This window comes from Eulemur rufifrons, chromosome 7, assembly GCF_041146395.1.
Source record: "Eulemur rufifrons isolate Redbay chromosome 7, OSU_ERuf_1, whole genome shotgun sequence".
In the NCBI taxonomy this organism is placed as follows: Eukaryota; Metazoa; Chordata; class Mammalia; order Primates; family Lemuridae; genus Eulemur; species Eulemur rufifrons.
The window spans coordinates 226,950,880-226,970,846 of NC_090989.1; the positions used below are offsets into that span (position 1 = coordinate 226,950,880).

General features: G+C 32.5%; 1 protein-coding gene across 2 annotated transcripts in view; it reads right to left on the reverse strand.

The window, feature by feature from the left end:
* The window catches only part of RFX3 (regulatory factor X3), a 284,384-nt gene that overhangs the window by 114,332 nt on the left and 150,085 nt on the right, over window positions 1-19,967 (reverse strand). For both annotated transcript variants that reach the window (XM_069474175.1, XM_069474176.1), the window contains one exon: window positions 5,248-5,345. In XM_069474175.1, coding sequence (XP_069330276.1) covers window positions 5,248-5,345 — 98 coding nt within the window. The remainder of the gene's footprint in view (window positions 1-5,247; window positions 5,346-19,967) is intronic.

Here is a 19,967-nt window from a genome sequence, read left to right on the forward strand (position 1 = left end):
CAAAAGGTCAGTATCTGCAGATTGTTGGAGAGGACCATGCATTGAGGGTCAGAAAATATGAACTCCAGACTAACTAGCCAGGCAAATTACTGTACCTCTCTGGCCTCAGTCTATTCATCTGTAATGTGGAAGGATTGGAATAAATGACTTTCACAACCTTCCCAACTCTGACCTGAGAAGCTATATTTGAAAGTTATCCACTTTTGGAGAGATAGGAATTTTTATGTGATTAATAAAATGGGCCCTTCTCTAATTGTAGTGAGACCTCCATGGTCTTTTCCACATGACAGTTCTCTCTCCAAGAGGGTTTTCTATGTAATCAGCCATATACTTACTGAAATCTAAATGGTAAATGGATTCACAAATCAACTCCTACACCAAGTAGAATGTGTATATCAGTAAAAGCATAAATGAAGAAAGCATCCTCTCCATCTCCATTTCAGAAACTCCATATAACCATTTCTTCTAAGCAGAGAACATGTGAATGATAATAAGTATAATTTCACCTGCAAATATTGAAACTCACTATTTCACTTAAAGACGAAAAGAAGACTTTGAAGAGAGTATCCTTTTAAGGTTCCTCATTAATCATTTAAAGTGTATGAGAAAAAAATAATTGGATGAGTTCAGAAAATGCACTAACTACATGATTTTCAACAGATGACCACAGGTATAATGTTTTTAAAATGTGAGTCCTGTCCACATGCTTATGGATTGTGAATTAATTATACAATGTCAACAATTAGTGAATTGTATATATTCAATGTCAATATACCATCTTCCAAAGTATACTATGGAATTTTATTAGACATTATACAGATAAAAGAATTCTATGCATTCCTATAAGACTTCTCAGATTCTACAGAGTCTTTTAAAGAACCATAGAGTCCTCAACAGAAAGGCAATCATACAGTATATCCCTGCTTGTGTAATCACAGAACTCTTTTATGGGACTAACATATTGTGGAACATGGTTTGGGAAATTCTGCATTGAGGTTGATGAGAAATCTATAATCTAAACATGAAGACTATAAGAAGGCTGTCAATCCTTATTACAACAGATCCCCATATAAGGAATGGTTGCATTTTAAAACATTGATTGTCTCTTCACAGTGGGCAAGCTTCAAAGAGTGGTTTATATAAGAAAATGCTTTAAAATAAAAATTTCTTAATTTGGACATAATATGGCATGATATCTTTATTTCTAGTTTGACTAGCATGATGTAGGAGTGGGTGGAGAGAGTATGAGTCAAAAAAAGAGTGGGGGAAAGAACAAAAATTTATTTGAAAAAATGGTTTCAGAGCTACATCAAGAAATTTCAATTGAAATGGACTCTTTCTACATGGTATGCAGTGTTTCCCAGCTGGCTTAACCCCAGTATTCTAAATGACTAGAGATCATAAATTGTAAGAATTTGTAGAAATGGAGATGACCATGATCAAGCCTTTGGGATAATCTTAGAAAAATGATTGCAAGGAAATATACAAATGGTTTAGCTTGAGTTCCTACAGAAGGATAAAATAAACAGTGGCAACAGTGAATAACAGTAAATTGAGTTACCTGCTCCCTTGAGCAAAAACAGCCAGCCAGCACTATAAAGCAGTCTCAGTTGTTCAACTGAAATGTATGCTCACTCACCAACTTAAACTGTTAAACCTGTTATGCCAGCAGTAATTGTCTATATTCACAGGGAGAACCAGGTAAACACTTTAGTATCATCAAATTACAATTATTACACATTTCCATAAGTGATGATACGTATCTGTGAGGGCTGCCGCCACCTCTTGAATGAAACCCCACGCATTACGGCTACGTGACATGGGGATGCTGGTGACAAGAGCATCAGTGAACTGGTACTTACTAAGCATGTACAGGTTGTAGGGCCATGTACTGGGTGCTTGAAAGTTCATAATAAAGATCAGAGCCCCTATTTTCTGAAAGTATCATTAGCAGAAAGCATTATCATACACAAGTGGGAATCTGACTGTGATCCAAGTCAGGGATCAAACACTAACTGGCTATTAATTCACTCTGATACAACAGAAGGACATGGAGTGTTTTTTTTCTAACACATATGGAAGTATATCAAATAAAAAGAGGGAGTATAAAAACCCTAAAATGAACATTAGAGACAAAAGTCGTATGTAGTCAAATGATAGCACTGCAAAATTATAGAAAGATTAAAACTGCTTCTGCTGAAAAAAAGAAATTTTGGGTCATATTTGAGAAAAAATGTAGTCCTCTAGCTATTAAAATTTTGAGTATAATACATGGCAATACAATGATATTTCCTTATTAAATATGAAAATGATGCTATAGAACCTTCAATCAAAAATTATACTTGATAGTAACGGAAGATTTTTAAAGACGCATCTTCTCTCTCTTGACCAAAAGTGCACATTTGTGACATGATTGGCTGGAGTTGAAGATACAATCTGGGCCCACACAGACCAGATCAAAGCTAATTGGACTTTGTGGCAAATGAATTAACGACCTAGACCTCATTAGTTATGATCTAACCAACTGAGCTAGTGGGCCATAGAAAATACATGCTGGCACCAGATATTTACTTTGAATCATTTCTGTACTTAAACAGGCCCTATAATTTTTTTAAAAAACAATCTTAGAAGAGTGGTTTTTCTAAGAGTGGCTAGAGTGGTTTAAAAACACACAAGACAATATGTAGAATTTAAAATTATAAGTAGAAGTCTGTAAACAAATAACTAAAGTACATAATTTTACAGCAATAATTAATGTTTGTTGAGTGCTAGTAAACATTATTAAGTGCTTCAGATGGTACACAAAGCACTTTTGATAAACTGGGGTTACAGGCTCAGTATCCTTTATTCAAAATGCTTGAGACCAGAAGTGTCTGGGATTTTAAATTTTTTCAGATTTTGTAACATGTCCATTATATACTTACCAATTGAGCATCTTTAAGCCGAAAATCCAAAATCCAAAATGCTTCAGTGAGCACTTCCTTTGAGCATTACATGGGTGCTCAAAAAGTTCAAAAAGATTTTGAAGCATTTCAGATTTCAAATTTTGGATTAGGAATGCTTAACTAGTATCTCCATTTCACAGGTAACAGACTAATTTCTCCACCTTAACTTGGACCAGTAAAAAATGAGAAATTACTGTGATAGATACTATCACAGACAGTGATATCACAGTTACTATTACTGTGATAGATAAATCTCTCAACACCCATTCTGACTGCCCTTTTCTCTTGCCACCTTCTACCGTAACAGACGTGAAAGCTACAAACTTCCATTCTCAGATTCCCCTGCAGGTAACCATTACTACATGTCACAGGCAAGGATGAAATGACAACTGACAACTGGGTGACCTCTAGCATTGTCAAGAAAGCCATTTATTTTCCCTAATAGCATAAAGGTCCAAGTAGCAGGCATCTCTTTCATTTGGAATAAAAGCCAACAGTACTTTGGGTTTATGGTAGAGACTGCAAAATCAGGCTCCAGAAGGCCTTGGATCTATGCAAACAGGTACAGTACAAAACAAATATCCATAGTGTGTCTAAAATATGTAAAGAAATATAGGTTCAATCAAGTAACAGAAATTTATTAACTTTTTATTACATGCCAATCACCTAAGTGAATGTAAATAAAACAACAAAAGGCCAAGTTACCTTTCAGAGAAACATAAGCAAGCATCTATAGTACAATGATGGTAGTAAAAGTCAGAATATTGTGCTGTCATTTACAGGGGAAGGATAAGCTAACTGCAGAGAAGAAGAGTCAGAGCCCATGTCACAAAGGAGGGAATGATGTGTCAGTCTATAAAGATCACACTAGACTGAACTGGGGGGGCTGCAAAGAAAGAAAAGGCAGAGAATGCTATTTCAGCAGAGAAAACCACATGTCTGAAAACACAGAAGCATGAAAGGGGAGTATTGTGAGAAAATGCACAAAGTTGGTTATGCCTCAAACAGGTGGAAAGTGAAGTGAGAGAGGCAGGAATGCAGAGAATGTCAAGATGGAAGTTGGATTTTATTTTATTTGTAATGGAGGTGATGCTAAGGCAGCGGTGATGTAGATAGATTCAGAGACCCAAAGTAATAAGAGAGAAAAGTCAGGATCAATGGAAAATTTTTAGTTTTGTATCATATGTATAACAGGCCTGTATTAGGTGCTTTAAATACATTTCCTCAAATCCTCAAAACTCAGTAAGAATGATATTATTAGTGGAAAGAATAATAAAAAGCCCAAAATATTTAAGTACATTGACCACAGTTATAAAACTAATACACACTTAACCAGGATTCCAAGTTTTTAGTTATAATAATAACAATAATAGATAATAACAATTGAACACAGTCTATGTGTCATGAATTCTTCTGGTGTTCCAGTTATTATAGTGGAGGGAAAAAAACAAAAAAAATCCCGGCTTTCATGGAGCTTACAGGTTGACCTCAGGGAAATGAATGAAATCACCCAAGGAAAGAGTAGGTGTAGTAAGAATACAGAAAGAAGAGGTTATAATCCTGGGGTATACCAACATTGAGGGGAGGTAGGCAGAAGAGTCAGTGAGAGAATTTAAATTCATTTCAGATAAACCCAGAAAGCCAACAGGCTACAAACAAAAACTCAAGTTAAACACAATCCTGTTAAAACAAACAATTCTTAGTCTCTTTTTCTATAATAAAATCCTGAATTTTAAAGTGGCTGAAGAGCCCAAATAAAGTACATTTACAAATTTATACTATTGTTGATGCAAGGAGAGAAGTTGGTGGGGGAAGGGAGTATCTTCAGACAGGAAAATAAGATTCATTGCATATCAGGAACTTTTACGTAGAGTATCTTATTTAATAAGTGTGGGAAAAGAACCTCCTAGAAATAGTAGTTTTATATTAGTTTACAGACAAACACACATATGTACACAAATTTACCTTATATATAAAAACAAAAAGCATAGATTTTAGAAGGTATTATTTAAATATAGAAATAACTAACAAGGATATAAGCTTTTCTCAACCTTGAAAAAACTATTAAAGGACATAACAGTTTAAACAATTTAAAATATCCTACAAGGGTTAAGTGAGAGGAATCAGCACATCTTAATAAACATAGACAAAAGCTTAAACATCAGTTTAACTTCAGTAACTCTGATCTAGTACAAATTACTGTGAAAACAAGGAAATGATCTGGGAATAGTGGGATACGTTAGAAAGTACACTATTTTTCTCTGAGTGGGAGAATTAAAAAGACTTCCACATAGAAACTTACATTGCTCCATTGGTATAGACAGTATCGCTTCCTTCCACATACTGAACCTGAGCTGGATAGACATGTTGTACCTGCTGCACAGTCTGTACCTGCTGTACCTGAAAAACAAAAATTAGGAGCTCGGTGAGAGGTAGATATGATAGAAGGAACACATAGTGATAGGCTGACCTCAAAAGTTTCTCTGGTGTATTGATAAACATGAGAATTGCTTATAATGAAAACCATTAGATTCATGCTAATTTCATGGTAAGTACATGCTGGATACAGAACAACTATAGCATTTATGCTGAATAAATTCTATAACATTCCTGCAGGTATGTATGTATCTATACACGTCAAATATTCAGGTTTAAAATTCAGAGAGCTTCTCAGTTACTTTGATGGTTTATAAAATTGCATTCCATTTAAATTAAAAAATTAAAACTAAATTTAATTTTTAATTGAAAATAATTCATAATTGAAAATTTTGAACACTCAAACATGGAAAAAATACTGTAAAAAACCCCATGTACTCATTATCCAAGATAAAATATTGTCACCAGGCCTCTCCTTTTATCCCTTCATAGAATTATTTAAAAGCAATTCCAGAGATTATCTCATTTCCCTGGTAAATATTTCACCTTGTATTTCTAAGAGATAAAAACTGTTTTTAACATGAATACAATAGTAATATCACATATAAAATGTTGACAATTCCTTAATATCATCTAAAATTCAGTCACTGTTCAAATTTCCCTCATAATTCTAATGATTTCATAGTGTTGGTTTTTTCAAATCAAGATCCAGATGAGTTCTACATAATGCATTTGGTTGGTATTTTCTTTCTCTTTTAATCTCTAACAGTTTCCCCATTCTTTTTATTTCTTGCCTATTACTTATTGAAGAAACTGAGTCATTTATCTTAGAGAATTTCTGTCATTCTAGATTTGGGTAACAGCATTCTGAAATGTCATTTATTGATCATAGGTTCCTCTACCTGTTATATGTCCTATAAACTGATAGATCTAGGGGCTTGAACAAGTTAAATTTTTGAAAAGTTGTATACTTCCTATTGCACTCTATCAGTTGGTATATAACAACACAGCAATGTCAAGTTTGACTAGTGGGATCAGGTGCAGTTAGCTGGACTCATCTATTGTCATGCTCCTTTATCCATGCTTTACCTGAGTGCATTAGCAGCCACTGATGATGATTTCCTAGAGATATTATTTTAATGAATAAAGGTTGTAAACTTGTAGCAGTCTAATTCTGTTATTTTTTCTTCACTTATTAGTAAAACTCTTTTTATAAGGAAGAAATTCCTCTCATTAATTAGTTACTCTGAAATAAGGTTTTTACAGGAAGAGTAGGATAAATACATGATTCTGTTATTTACCAGTACTGAAAATAATGACTTTATCCTCTAGTATTCTTCAGAGGTGACTGATGTGGACTTTTGTTTTATTTTGTTTTGTTTGTATCTTTATGATTCTCAGTTCTTGAACATATTTGATGTTTTGCAGTCATAGCAGTCTTTTTTCTTGCTAAAAGTCCCATCTTTGGCAAATAGTAGTCTCTCAAACTGGTTCCTATGGCTCGATCACCATATCTTTCTTAACTTCCCTGCTTTCTGTTATAATAAGATGTTCCAGGCTTATGTCTTATATATTCAACACCAGATCTGGAATCAGCCATTTCTTCAAAGAGTGCTATATCTTATTAGTGAAAAATGGTATTTAAAGACTACAATCAGGGCCCTGTAAGTGGTCACTATTAAGGTGCTATTCATATTTATAGGTATTTTCACTGAACACAACTAGAAACCACAAATATGTTTTGAAGGAGAAAAATATGTATCATAAATTCATACTAATTTTTTCAATTGAACTTAATATATATACAAATTTAATATATCTTTGATAAATATCTGTCCATCTCATGCTAAAAATTTTGGTTCCTGGAGATTTTAACATTATTTATTTACTTTATCATGAAATATTAGTTTCAAAATAAAAATACCAATTATTACTAAAATTTGATTACCAAATACTGTTAAGTTTCCTACAATTTTTATGTCCGTAAGATATATGCCTCTAGAGATGTATAATTGTATTACTGTGCTTTAAAGTGATTGGAAATAAGTCATCAACTTGATACACAGTTAAATTCATGGGTTTTATTTTCTTTTTTGTTCTAGGATTTGCTGTATTTAATTTTGATTTAACTTTAGATTATGATTACATGAAATATCTACATGGTTACAAAGTCACAATATTTTAAGAAAATAAGCATGCTTACATACAGTTAAGAGTAATATTAAATGTATTCTTTAGGTAATTTGGAAGGCAATTTATAGATAGGCATATTATTTGGCATTTTTGTGAATTTCTTCAACAAGAAAACTCACCATCTGAAGAGTTGCTGTACAATATTATTTCAAAAAATATATAATTTATAAGAAGAAAAAGTTGGAAAAACTTAATGACCATGAAGTTTAATATTATTAAATGAACTATAGTAAAACTGTTCTAAAAAATACATGGCTAACATTAAAACAATAAAGTAAGATTGGCATGTATTTTAATAGCAAGATCTCTAAGATATATTACCAAGTGAAAAATATGTTGCAGAACAATACGTGTTTGATTTACAATTATATGCTTACATGTAAAATTAAATTTATGTATATGTAAATATAAACAGAAATCATCTGTGTTTATGTGTGTGTATATATCTGCATATACTTGTGTATGTGTATAAAAACTTGATATAAAGGAGAACTGACAGATATACGCTAAACTTCTAAAAATGGCAACTCTGTCGGGTGACATCAAAAGAGGTGGGAGAGTTGAGATGACTATCATCTTTTATTCTGCATATTTACATTGCTCTTGGATTTTTTAATGAAAATGAATTCTCATATTATGTACATAAATTAGGATTAGTTTATAGAAGGACTTTCACTTCTGGCCATGTTGGAGTAAATACACCTGGAAATGCAAATCCACATGAAACAAATAGAAAACTTGACAAAATACGTAAAACAATATTTTCAGTCATTCAACAAAAGGCATCATAAGATTGTGAACCTTAACAGAAGGTAAAGAAATCAGGTGAATCCTGCAATGATCATGGCTTTTGACCAATAGGCATTTCCTATACTGCAGGGCAGGAAGGAGAAACCAAGCAGAGCATATTAGATCTCTCTGAGGTGAGAAAAGAAAAATTGGAATTGAGGAGGATTAAGGTAGCTGAAATGTGGGAGCAGAATATCAGAGAGGACATTAGATAGAGAAATAGATCCAGAAATATGCACAGAGATCCTCTTGAGTCTGTTGTTGAATACTAAGCTGCACATGTGTAGGACACAGAGATTTTCAAGATCTGACCAGCCATAGTGCTAAGACCTTATTAAAAGGCTAGGGCATTCTGTAGATACACCAGAATGGAGTAACACTAAACTAGCTCTAGAGTAAAGACTACTTTAGGCCCATCCTAACAGAGCCAAAAAGCAAGACTTGAAAATATCAAGCTGAATTACAAGGATCATAATGCCCTATACAAAACAAAGTTTAGCATGTTTAAAAGGAGATAGCAAAATCTAGACATATAACACAGTAAGAATGAAAATGCCCAGTATCCAATAAAAAATTATTAGACATAGGAAGGAGCAGGAAAATGTGATCTATAACCAGGAGAAAAATCAATCAATAGAAACAGATCTAGTAATGACAGATATGAAGTAGCAAGCACAGACTTTAAAACAGATATTATAAATAGATTTATGACTAAAGGGAAAACATGAACTTGATGAGAAAAAAAGAAAGAAGCTATAATGAAGAACCAAGTATGATTTGTACAGTTGAAAAATACAACATCTAAAATGAAAAATTCACTGGATGGATTGAGAGCAGATTACACAATGAAGAAAAGATTAGTTAATTTGAAAGCCTACCAATAAAAACTATCTACCACAAAGAACAGAGAAAAAAAAAAAGACAGAATTAATGAACTATGGGTCAATATAGAGTATTCTAATATAGTATAATAGGAGTCACAGAGGAGTAATAGAGCACGTATTCAAAGAAAGAATGATAGAATTTTTTCCAAATTTGATTAAAACCACAAACATATAAATAGAAGCTGAATGTACATCAATGTACAAACAAAGAAAATTACACCAAAGTGCATTATAATTAGAGTGCTAACATCAGAAATAAAGAGAAAAATTTAAAGCAGACAGAAGAAAGACATACTATATCCAAGTCAACAAATAGTACAATGATTACAAATTTCCCAGCCAAAAATAATGCACACCCAAGACAAATAAATAACAACTTTAAAGTAGAGAAAGAAAAAAAAAATGTCAACCTAGATTTCCAGAACCAGTGAAATATTCTTCAAAAATAAAGGGGAAATCCTTTTTCAGACAAATAAAAGCTGAGAAAATACTTCTCCAGCAGACATCCAATGCAGATAATGACAAAGAATTTCTTCAGGCTGAAGAAAAATAATACTAGATGGAAACTGGGATTCACACAAAGAAATGAAGAGCACTAGAAATGGCTAATTTGTAGGTAAATTACTGGGGGTTTTTTTGTTTTGTTTTCTTATCTTCTAATTTTCTATAAAAGGTAATTGACTATGTAAAGCAAAAATAAAAACAAAACATAATGGGGTTTACAACTTATGTAGAAGTGAAATGTATGGATGCCAAAAATAGCACATAGGACAGGAGAGGGAAATGAAAATAGTTTTATAATATTCTTATATTTTAAATGGTATATTACCTTTAATAATTTAAATACAGACTATGATAAATTAAAGATATATATTTTAAAATCCTTGAACAATAAAGAAAAAATAGTATAGCCAATAGTGGAGATATAATTTAATACTTAGAAAATGCTCAATAAATCCAATACAAGGCAGAAATAAAGGGAAGAAAAGAAGAACAGATGGGACAACTAAAAAACAAATAACAAGATGTTAGAAATAAATGCAACCACATTAACAATTACACTTAACGTACAAGATTTAAATCTTGATTGTTGGAATGGGTAAAAATGGGTGAGATCTAATTATAAGCTATCCACCAGAACACACTTTAAATATACAGGGATGGATATGTTAAAAATAAAAGGATATAAAGAGAAAAACTTTGCAAACACCAATCATAAGAAAGATGGAGTGGCTAGATTAGATCCATCAGTCAAAGTAGACTTCTGGACAAAAAACATTAACAGATAAAAAGGGATATTTCTGCTAACATCTGAATTCTAGAGAAAAAAAGAAAAAGGGATATTTCGTTAAAAAATATCAAGAAGAAATAATAAATCCTCTGTGTCTTTGCACCTAATGACAAGTTTCAGAATACATCAAGCAAAAACTAATGAAACTGAAAGAAGAAATAAGAAAATCCAGTTACAATTGGAGATTTCAACATTCTTCTCTCTATAATTGATAGACAGAAAATCAATAAGAAAATAGAGATTAATCAACCAACTTGACCTAAATGACTTTTACATGATAATTTATGCAATAGCAGAGTAGACTTGCTATGATACACATGAACATACATCATGAAAGTTTAAATGCTGAGCAAAACAAGTCCCAACAAATTTAACAGGATTAACACAATACAGAGCATACTCTCTGACCAAAAATATTAAATTAAAAATCAAAGACAAAAAGGTATCTTTAAAACCCCGAAATATTTACAAATATTGATAAAATAAACTATACTTTTAATATAATATAATGAAAATCACAAGGGAAATTAGAAAATATTTTGAATTGAATGACACTGAAAATATATTAAAATTTGCAGAATGCAGCTAGAACACACAAATAAGGAAACTTATAGTTTTAAATACAGATATTGAGGGGAAAAAACCTAAAGCAATAACCGTAGTTTCTACATTAAGAAGCTAAAAAATGAAGGGCAAATTAAACCTAAAATAAGTAGGACAAAGGAAATAATAAAGAGTAAAAAAAAAAATCAGTGAAATAGAAATCTGATAAACAGAAAAAATAAATGAAATTATGAACATCAATGTAGACTTACCAAAGAGAAAAAGACATTAATTATGAATTCCAAGAATGACAGGTGAAACATCACTACACATCTTATAGACAACCCCAAATCATATATACATAAAATTAAATTTATCCCCACAGAGGAAACTTTAGGCCCAGATGGCTCCACTGGTGAATTTTAGCAAACATTTCAAAAGAAGAAAAAAAAAAAAAACAATCTAACACAAATGGTTTAAAACATAGAGAATAAGGGAGTATCTCCCAACTATTTTTATGAGGCTAGACTAATTCTGAGATCAAAACTAGAAAATGCATTATAAGAAAATAAGACTACAGACTAATTTCTCCCATAAACATAAATTCAAAAATCTTTAACAAAATACAAGTATATCTAATCCAACAATATATTTACAGGACAATACATTATAGTCAGGTGGGGTTTCACCCAAGAATGCAGTATCAGTTTAATATTAGAAAACCCATAGATATTAATCCACCATATTTCCAATAAAGAAGAAAACCCACAAGATCACTTCAATAAATGCTGGAAAAGCATTTTACAAAATTCAACATCCATTCATGATTAAAAACAAAAACTGAAACATATACACACATGTACTCTCTCTCTCTCAGTAAAGCTAAGGACAGACGGAAAGTTCCTCAATTTGACAAAGGACTTCTATGAAAAAAATACGAATATTATATTTAATAGTTGAAGACAGATCTTTAGCATTTAAAAAATATTCACTCTTTTTTCATAATATAATGCCTCTATTTTTCTTAAGTGCCTCCCTATCATATTTTAGATAAAAAACAAAATAACTCAGACTAGGAAACAAAATCCTCTCATTAAGAATATCTAAACTTTGATGGGTATTTTCAAACATAGCCTCTCTGCTCCTTTATAAAATACCCATTAAAATTTTGTACATTCTTGTTACCTTCTATTGCTCACATTGTTTTCTACCAACACAAATCCAGTATTTCCTTTCAGGCCTGATCAAAAATTTAGTTTCTCCAAAATATCTTCTGTAACTTATTTTATCCCATGAGGGACTACTATTCCTTTCTTTTTGCTACTAGCACTCGTGAACACAAGTGGTAGCACATGGCTTAGTACTAACTTATGTTCTCAATTGGTTTCCTTCACTGGGACCAATAGGGTAAGGTGGCAAAAGACCAGTTAATTTGGAATTAGGAGAACAAATTTTAAGTCCTTGTGTTTATACTGATTGGTTATATATTAGGGTATTCAATTTATTTCTTTAAGCAATAATTTCCTTGTGTGTAAAATAAAAATGATATCCAATATCTTATAAAGGATTTTTGTGAGGATCCAAAGCAATTAAGTTTAGATACAGAGCATGGTAGAGGCAAATATGATAATTACAATACATCTTGAATAACTGGTGAAAGTATCAGATACTACAAAAACAAAAATCTTGTCTTTTATGTCTGTCAAAATTTCATCTTTGTATTTCATTTAGACTCAGCCATAAATATGCACAATCAATGTTCATCAAGGGTCCCTTAAAATCATGAGATTCTATAATTAAAGTAGAACTGAAACTTAGAAAATGTCAAGAATCTTGGAAAAGAAATCTGGATAGATGCTGGCTAACTCGTCTAGGACAGCAATATATAAATATGTCTCTTGATCACATGGAGACTTTACAGTACAATGTAAAAATAGGGTATAATTCTTTATGCCATCTACCAAGTTAAGGAACTGACAAAGTAAATGGAAGACCAAATTTAATAGTGAAAATATTGAATCACAGCATATTTCAGAGATAATAAATTTATTATTATCCAGTATGTATGGTTTTTCTACCAACCTTTAAGAAACCGGACTTATGAGAGGCCCCTGAAACAATTCAGTGATGGTGAAAAATGGAATTAGGCATACTGCTTGTAGTGTGAGAAGGTATTCCTTTCAGGGATGTAATGATAGTAGAGGAAGTAAAAAAAGAGGAGTAAAAAAGGACAGAGGAAGAAAAAAGGACGAACCTTATTTATGTATTTCTCATTCCACCAATGAGAAGTTAATATCCTTGAAATCCTTTCCTTAACTTAATTTTTTAGTTTGGGGTTTGTCTTTTGCCTGCGTTCCCCACCCCACCCCCGCCCCCAGCAGTGAGGCTCTCTGCCTGTATTAGTAAAGGTGGATTGAAAAGTCACAGAAATACTCCCTTTTCCCCTAAAGTCAAATCATTCAAGTCCAGAAAGAGAGCTGTGGCCGTAGAGCCAGGCTACCTGGACTTAAAAACCCAGTCACAAGATGGAAAATGAGAATGGCAAAATTCCAGTCCATCCCTACTCCTGGCCCAAGTGAACACACACAGCAGCACATTTTTATATTTGTTGGTATATTCCAGAGTCCATCACAGTGTAAATGCACTGTAAATATTTAACAATTACTCAATAATTAAATAATACCCCATACCTAGTAAAGGAAATGCCCAATGAATGCATTAAAATTTACAGAATCTTCTAAATGTAAGTCTATTTTTTTAATAATGAAATCACCAAGAAAGGGTTATATTTCAAATTGGACTGATAACATTTTACATTTTTAATACTGTTGTATCACTAAAAACCAAAGGTGAAATTTTAAAATAAAGATGCATGCTTTTTAAAAAGTATTATTTATTATATTTATTTTTAAATAATTTAATGTGATTAAAATTGCTCAAATATTTGATACTGCTATGGTAATCTGTTTAAATATTTACTAAATTGTTAGCTATTACAAGTTTATATTTTATTTTAGTTGCCACTATCTTAGTGCAGGAACTATGCAGGTTAACATTTCTAAAAGAGACAGGGAAACTAGCATCCTGTAGGCATTTTATTACCATTCTCAGTAGCTTTATTTCATATCAATCTTTGTGAAATCTATAAACCGAGATGTTTACTACTCGCCCTCTCAAAGCCCTTAGAGGAGAAGAAAGAGATGATTAAATAAACTATATGAAATTAATTTTATATCTTAATTTCATTGCCTTTTCCAAAATAAATTTTCAGAAGTGTTTCCAAAGAGCATGAACAAATATTTTTCACCACTTTTGAATTTTAACAAACAGTAAAATGGGCAAAATGTGAACTGAAAAGGGATAGACAAAGGTGGCATTAGCAGGAATAATCAGTAATTCATATAGTCAACAGTTCAATGAATAATGACCTTTCGCTAATTTTTAAAAGGTTACCTAGGACATCAGTATGTTGGCAGCAATGAAGTCTAATTGTAAGAATGTTCTGTACCAGAAATTTTATCTATTCTGCCTACTAAAGGAAAAAAAAATTTAGCTTCCAAAATATAAATATATGCAATAAAATATTTACACTCAAAGACACTAGATAAATTAAGAAACTTACTCTTATTGATATATATTTAAATAAATGAAAACTCATATTACTATTCAAATGTAGTATTACAAATGTATTTGCTAATTTTGTGTACTTTTTTTGTAATTTGTATTATTCACAAAAAAGTGAATACAAAACAAATTACATACTACAGAAAAATGTGCTAGCTCAATGGAATCAATTAGTATATTCTGAGGACAAATTTATACACTATGTTATTTTGGATGTGCTTCAAGAAAAATGAATCACACTTCAAAACAGAAATCCTTTTCAATAGTAAATGAAATCGCTTATAATTGTTAAGCTTGTTAGTCAGCTAAGAACAATACCACTCCCTTTGTAAAAATTTCTTCATTATGTCAGGATTTTCATTGCCTTTCTCATGTAAGAGCATTTCTGACACATTTGGTTGGCACCAAACATTTCAAACCTTAGTTTTAAGAACTGTCAAAAACTGTATTAAAATCATCTTAATAGACCCACAAGAGATAACAAAGAGCTCTTAGCAGATTAAAACTGTGGCAGGTTAGGATAGTGATGTTAGAGGCTGTTATGTCACTGACCCAATGTGAAGCAAGAGGAGAGAGGATCCACATTATAGCAGCTGTTTATCAAAGGACAGTAAGAAAGTGAGACGTTCAAAGCAGCATCAGAGAGTTAATTAGAAAAGTCACCTTGTGAGACAAAAGGAGGAACGGAACTCATTCAGTACTTTTGAACCACTAAAACTGTAGGGAAATGAAGGGATTGAGCAAAGATAAGTCAAAAAAATGAGAGAGAATAGTGCAGGTATGCTAGAAGGGAAGATGCAAGACAAGAAAAAGCGTAAGGGAAAACTAATGTCCTCAGCAAGCAAGGGTTATGAAAATAAAAATCATAAACTTAATGATTTCAGTCTTGGTTAAAAGTAAAATAAATTATATGTCACAGGCTATTTAATGAATCTCGCCAGCCAGGCGCAGTAGGTTGTGCCTGTAGTCCCAGCTACTCGAGAGGCTGAGGCAGGAGGATCACTTGAGCCCAGGAGTTTGACACCAGCCCAAGCAACATAGCAAGATCCTATCTCTAAAAAAAAAAAGAAAGAAAGAAAAAGAAAGAAAGAAAAGAAAAGAAAAATAAATCTTGCTAAAAATGAATCCTACAAGTATTGTGAATACTGAGTGTAATTTGGGTAAAGGATGTTTATAGTTGATGACTACAGGATCACAGTGAACAAAAAGCATGGCTAAGTGACAGGACAGGTTGGAAAAAAATGTTACTTAAATATTCTCTTTATTGAAAAAGAACAGTAAGTTTGTCTGGATCTTTAACACTCATTTACAAAGTCCTTCTTGGGATACTCAATATTAATTACAAAATTGCTGTTAGTCTTCTAGGAATGGTAGCCATTCAACATTAAAGTGTGAGAAGAATGTGAAAGATTAAAAAATAGTGTGTTGTTAATTTAAATGACAGAATTCATTTTATGTAGAAATGGAATTTGTTTACTTACATTATAAATTCATTCACTGTCCCTGTGTTAAATGATTCTATTACTTATAAACTGCCACTTCTGTGTTTTTTCCAGAAAATCTCAGACCTTTGGATACAGTTTTCTCATATTAGACTTGAAATAAATGATGCTTCTGGCAGACTCAAATCCAATAAACATTACAGATCCTGCTTCTTAAATAGGGCTACAGTTAAACATGAAACTTAAGCTTTGTAGGAATTATCTACTATATTTTTAAATATAGTATTTTATAATTATTTATGTGATGCTATAGGCCTGTGGTCCCCAACCCCAGGACCACTCCCTGGCCTGTTAGGAACTGGACCACACAGCAGGAGGTGAGCAGCAGGCAAGCGAGCCAGCAAAGCTTCATCTGTATTTACAGCCGCTCACATCACCGCCTGAGCTCCGCCTCCTATCAGATCAGCAGCAGCGTTAGATTCTGCATTATGGTGACTTGTTTAATTATTTCATTATATATTACAATGTAATGATAATAGAAATAAAGTGCACACTAAATGTACTGCACTTGAATCATCCAAACCATCCCCCTGCAAGTCCATGGAAAAAATGTCATCCATGAAACCAGTTGCTAGTGCCAAAAAGTTTGGGGACCCCTGCATAAGCAACTCAAAGTTGTTAAGATATTGAAAGTTTAACACTGTCACCCTTGGACTTCAAGAAGAATCATATGAAGGCTAACGTAGCAGCAAGGTCCTGGCTCACTCTCTTGAACTTCTAACCATATGAGAAAAGAGGAGTCAAGTGGGAGTTAATTAGCTCAATAAATCATCCGTAACTGTTTATCATCTATCTCCCAAAAAATAGGCTGGCACAAAAGAGCAGAAGCTACTTGGAAGAGGTAAATGCAGGTTTCCAAAAAGCAAGAAGGGGAATGTTTCTGGGAACAGGCATATAACTCAGAAAAGAATTAGTTTAAAATGATTTCTCAATGACAAAATACAATGGATATTACATAAATATATAAACCTATTTTTTGAGTCAGAAGGAACACAGTAACAATTACTTCTTACAAAGTGCATAACATTTTATCATGACTATAACACTGTCTTAAACATTATTTCCCTTGGGGCCTAGCAGAGCTGACCAATACTAAGATTCTACTAAACTAAGTAATAATTTAGGGGGAAAAGAATTTACTAAGTAACACTCTGTGACCAGAAAGAGCAAATAAGCTAAGCATACCAACCTTACTGTAGCATTAGGAGAGGTCTTTGAACAGAAGACTCCTCTAGTTTCTCTAGTAATAAGTGAAACTACAGAAATATAAAATATCAATAAACATAAGCAGCACATCAAAAGGTCTAACTCTGCACAAAATTAAGTTTTGCAACTCTAGACAGACCATGAGAATATGCACTTTCAATGTATTTCCTGGTGAGATTGCATAGATGCAAATTCATACTTGTTTCCTATGCCTATTTAAACGATGCATATTTGCAGGAGAGTAGAGATGTTGGTTCTTTTGGGGTAGAGCACTAGAATTAAGAAAAGGAATTATGTATAGGGAGCCAAAGCACTATAACCTAAAAAACAGAACGTTTTAGTTATATATGATTATTAAACTAGTGCTAATACTATTACTAATAGTTAACTGCAATATTGATCTTTGCAAAAATCCTAAGGTGCAATAAAGATGGTAATTATTTTTACCCCCATTTTGCAAATGCTGACATAAGTACAAAGACACAGTGACAACCCAAAGACACGGTAAGTAACACATGGCAGTGATTCCAGATCTTCTGACTCCAATCCTAGAATTCTTCCCACAATATCAGTGTGTTCCCAAAATGAGATAAATGATATTGGTAGTACAAAAGAAAGGCATTAAATAACAATGAATTGTATACCTAAAACTTACGCCATTTTCAATTCTCTTTAAAATCATTTTGATATGTCAAGGAGAAGGTCTCAGTCTTTACCACCTGTAACACTTAATAATCTCACTTCTTAAGGGAAAGTAGGCCTCAGTGTCAGGTCCTGTCAAGCAGGAGCAGCTAGCTAAATCATATAAATATTATTTCATTTTTACTATATTGAATTTTATGCTTAGCTTATATTTATGACAAGAGATGCTGGTTTTTCATTTTAGGTATACATTTTTTATTTTAAAACAAAATTTGTTTTAATTCACTGAAGTAATTTTATAGAAAACTATTGAGTAAAAAAAATAATATTGTAGATTAGATAAAATAAAAATGTCATGAGGCAGTTTGCAAAAGATTGAACATTAGAAAATACTTCCCTGCATATCATACACCTAATGTCTTAATAAAGACATCAACAAAAGACTTTCTGTTTTAGAGAGGTTTACATTTCATGCATGATTTAAAACAGAAATTGTTGTTTCATTGTTATCAACTTATTATTCACCTAAATCCCTAAAAATAAATGAGTAGCAGCCATAATACTACCATAGCAAGGATAAGGTTGATTTTGAAGCAAACTGCTAGCATATCACCTACTTTTTAGCATCACTTTTTATTGATCTCAGTATTTTTTATAACAAAACTTACTTATATATAAATACAGTTTCATAAAAGAATAAGATGATGAAGAAATAATCCAAGTAAAACGTGCTTGCTTCCTTCTTTATAATCACACTTTCTGCTGTTCCACTTCTCAGAGATAATGACTAACCAAAGGGTGGTATGCATTCCTCCAATCCCCTACCAATAAATTCACTCTTATGTTTATATCTGTCTGTACTAACAAAGAGAGTTAATATTAACTGCCACAGCAGACAACATCTAAGTGGCAACTCCTAAGCTACCTATCTCACTTGGAGGTCCTGGTTAACAGAAGCTCCACCACATTGTGGCTGTATCATCCTGATGTAGCCATAGAGGAGCTGAGAGATCATACAGGCATACTAGCTCCTAAATGCCTTGGCTCACAAATAATGTCACTTTTGCTCACAACCCACTATTGAGAATATGCTACAGTGCTCAACATAAATATAAAGGAAAAAAATAGGTAAGCATTTTATGTCTCTGATGCTCTGATGTATTTTTTTATAGAAAAGTACATACCGTATAAGAACCATGTGAAAGATATGTTTTCCTACTACTTGCTTTTTTTCCCTTACTACACTTGGAGCTCTTTCCAAGTGTATATATGTGTGTCTGCATGCACATGCATGCACAACTACTTTTAGTGGTTTCAGAGTACTCCACAGAATAAAGCCTAACTTTAACTATTCCACTATTAATGAACACAGTGAACTAGATCTGCTTACTTATTCCTGGTCTGATATCACTCAGTTTTTATTATTATAACTTTGTAGTATCTTCTGAGATTAGATTGTGTACCAAGTCCTTCCTCTACTGCTTTTCTGTTTTTGCCAAATTTTCTTGGCCATTTTTATGTATAGTCTTTTCCATGAACTTTTGAATCAGTTTTTCAACTTTCAAGAAAACTCTGCTAAGTGTTTAAGTTGTATTATATTGATATCATGCATTTATTCAGGAAAGGAATGAATTCTTTAGAATACTGAGTCTCCCCATTGAGAAATATAGTTGTCTTACCATATAGCCTTTGTAACAAAATGCTCATTTTAAAATTTAGACCTCAATGGCCTTTCATATGTGAGTTACATATTTCACCCTAAGTCACTGGCTAAGAGTGAGGTATCATGAAGATTGATAATAGATTTCAAACTAGTGGGGTAAGCAGAATTCTAATAATGCCCTCTCCTTAATGAAGATTAGAAACTAATTCCTGTAACTCGTAAATATGATGAGAAATCCCTCCCAAGATTATGTTATGCTATACAGTGCAGTTGACATGAAAATAGAGTAGGCCTGATCTAGCCTCATGA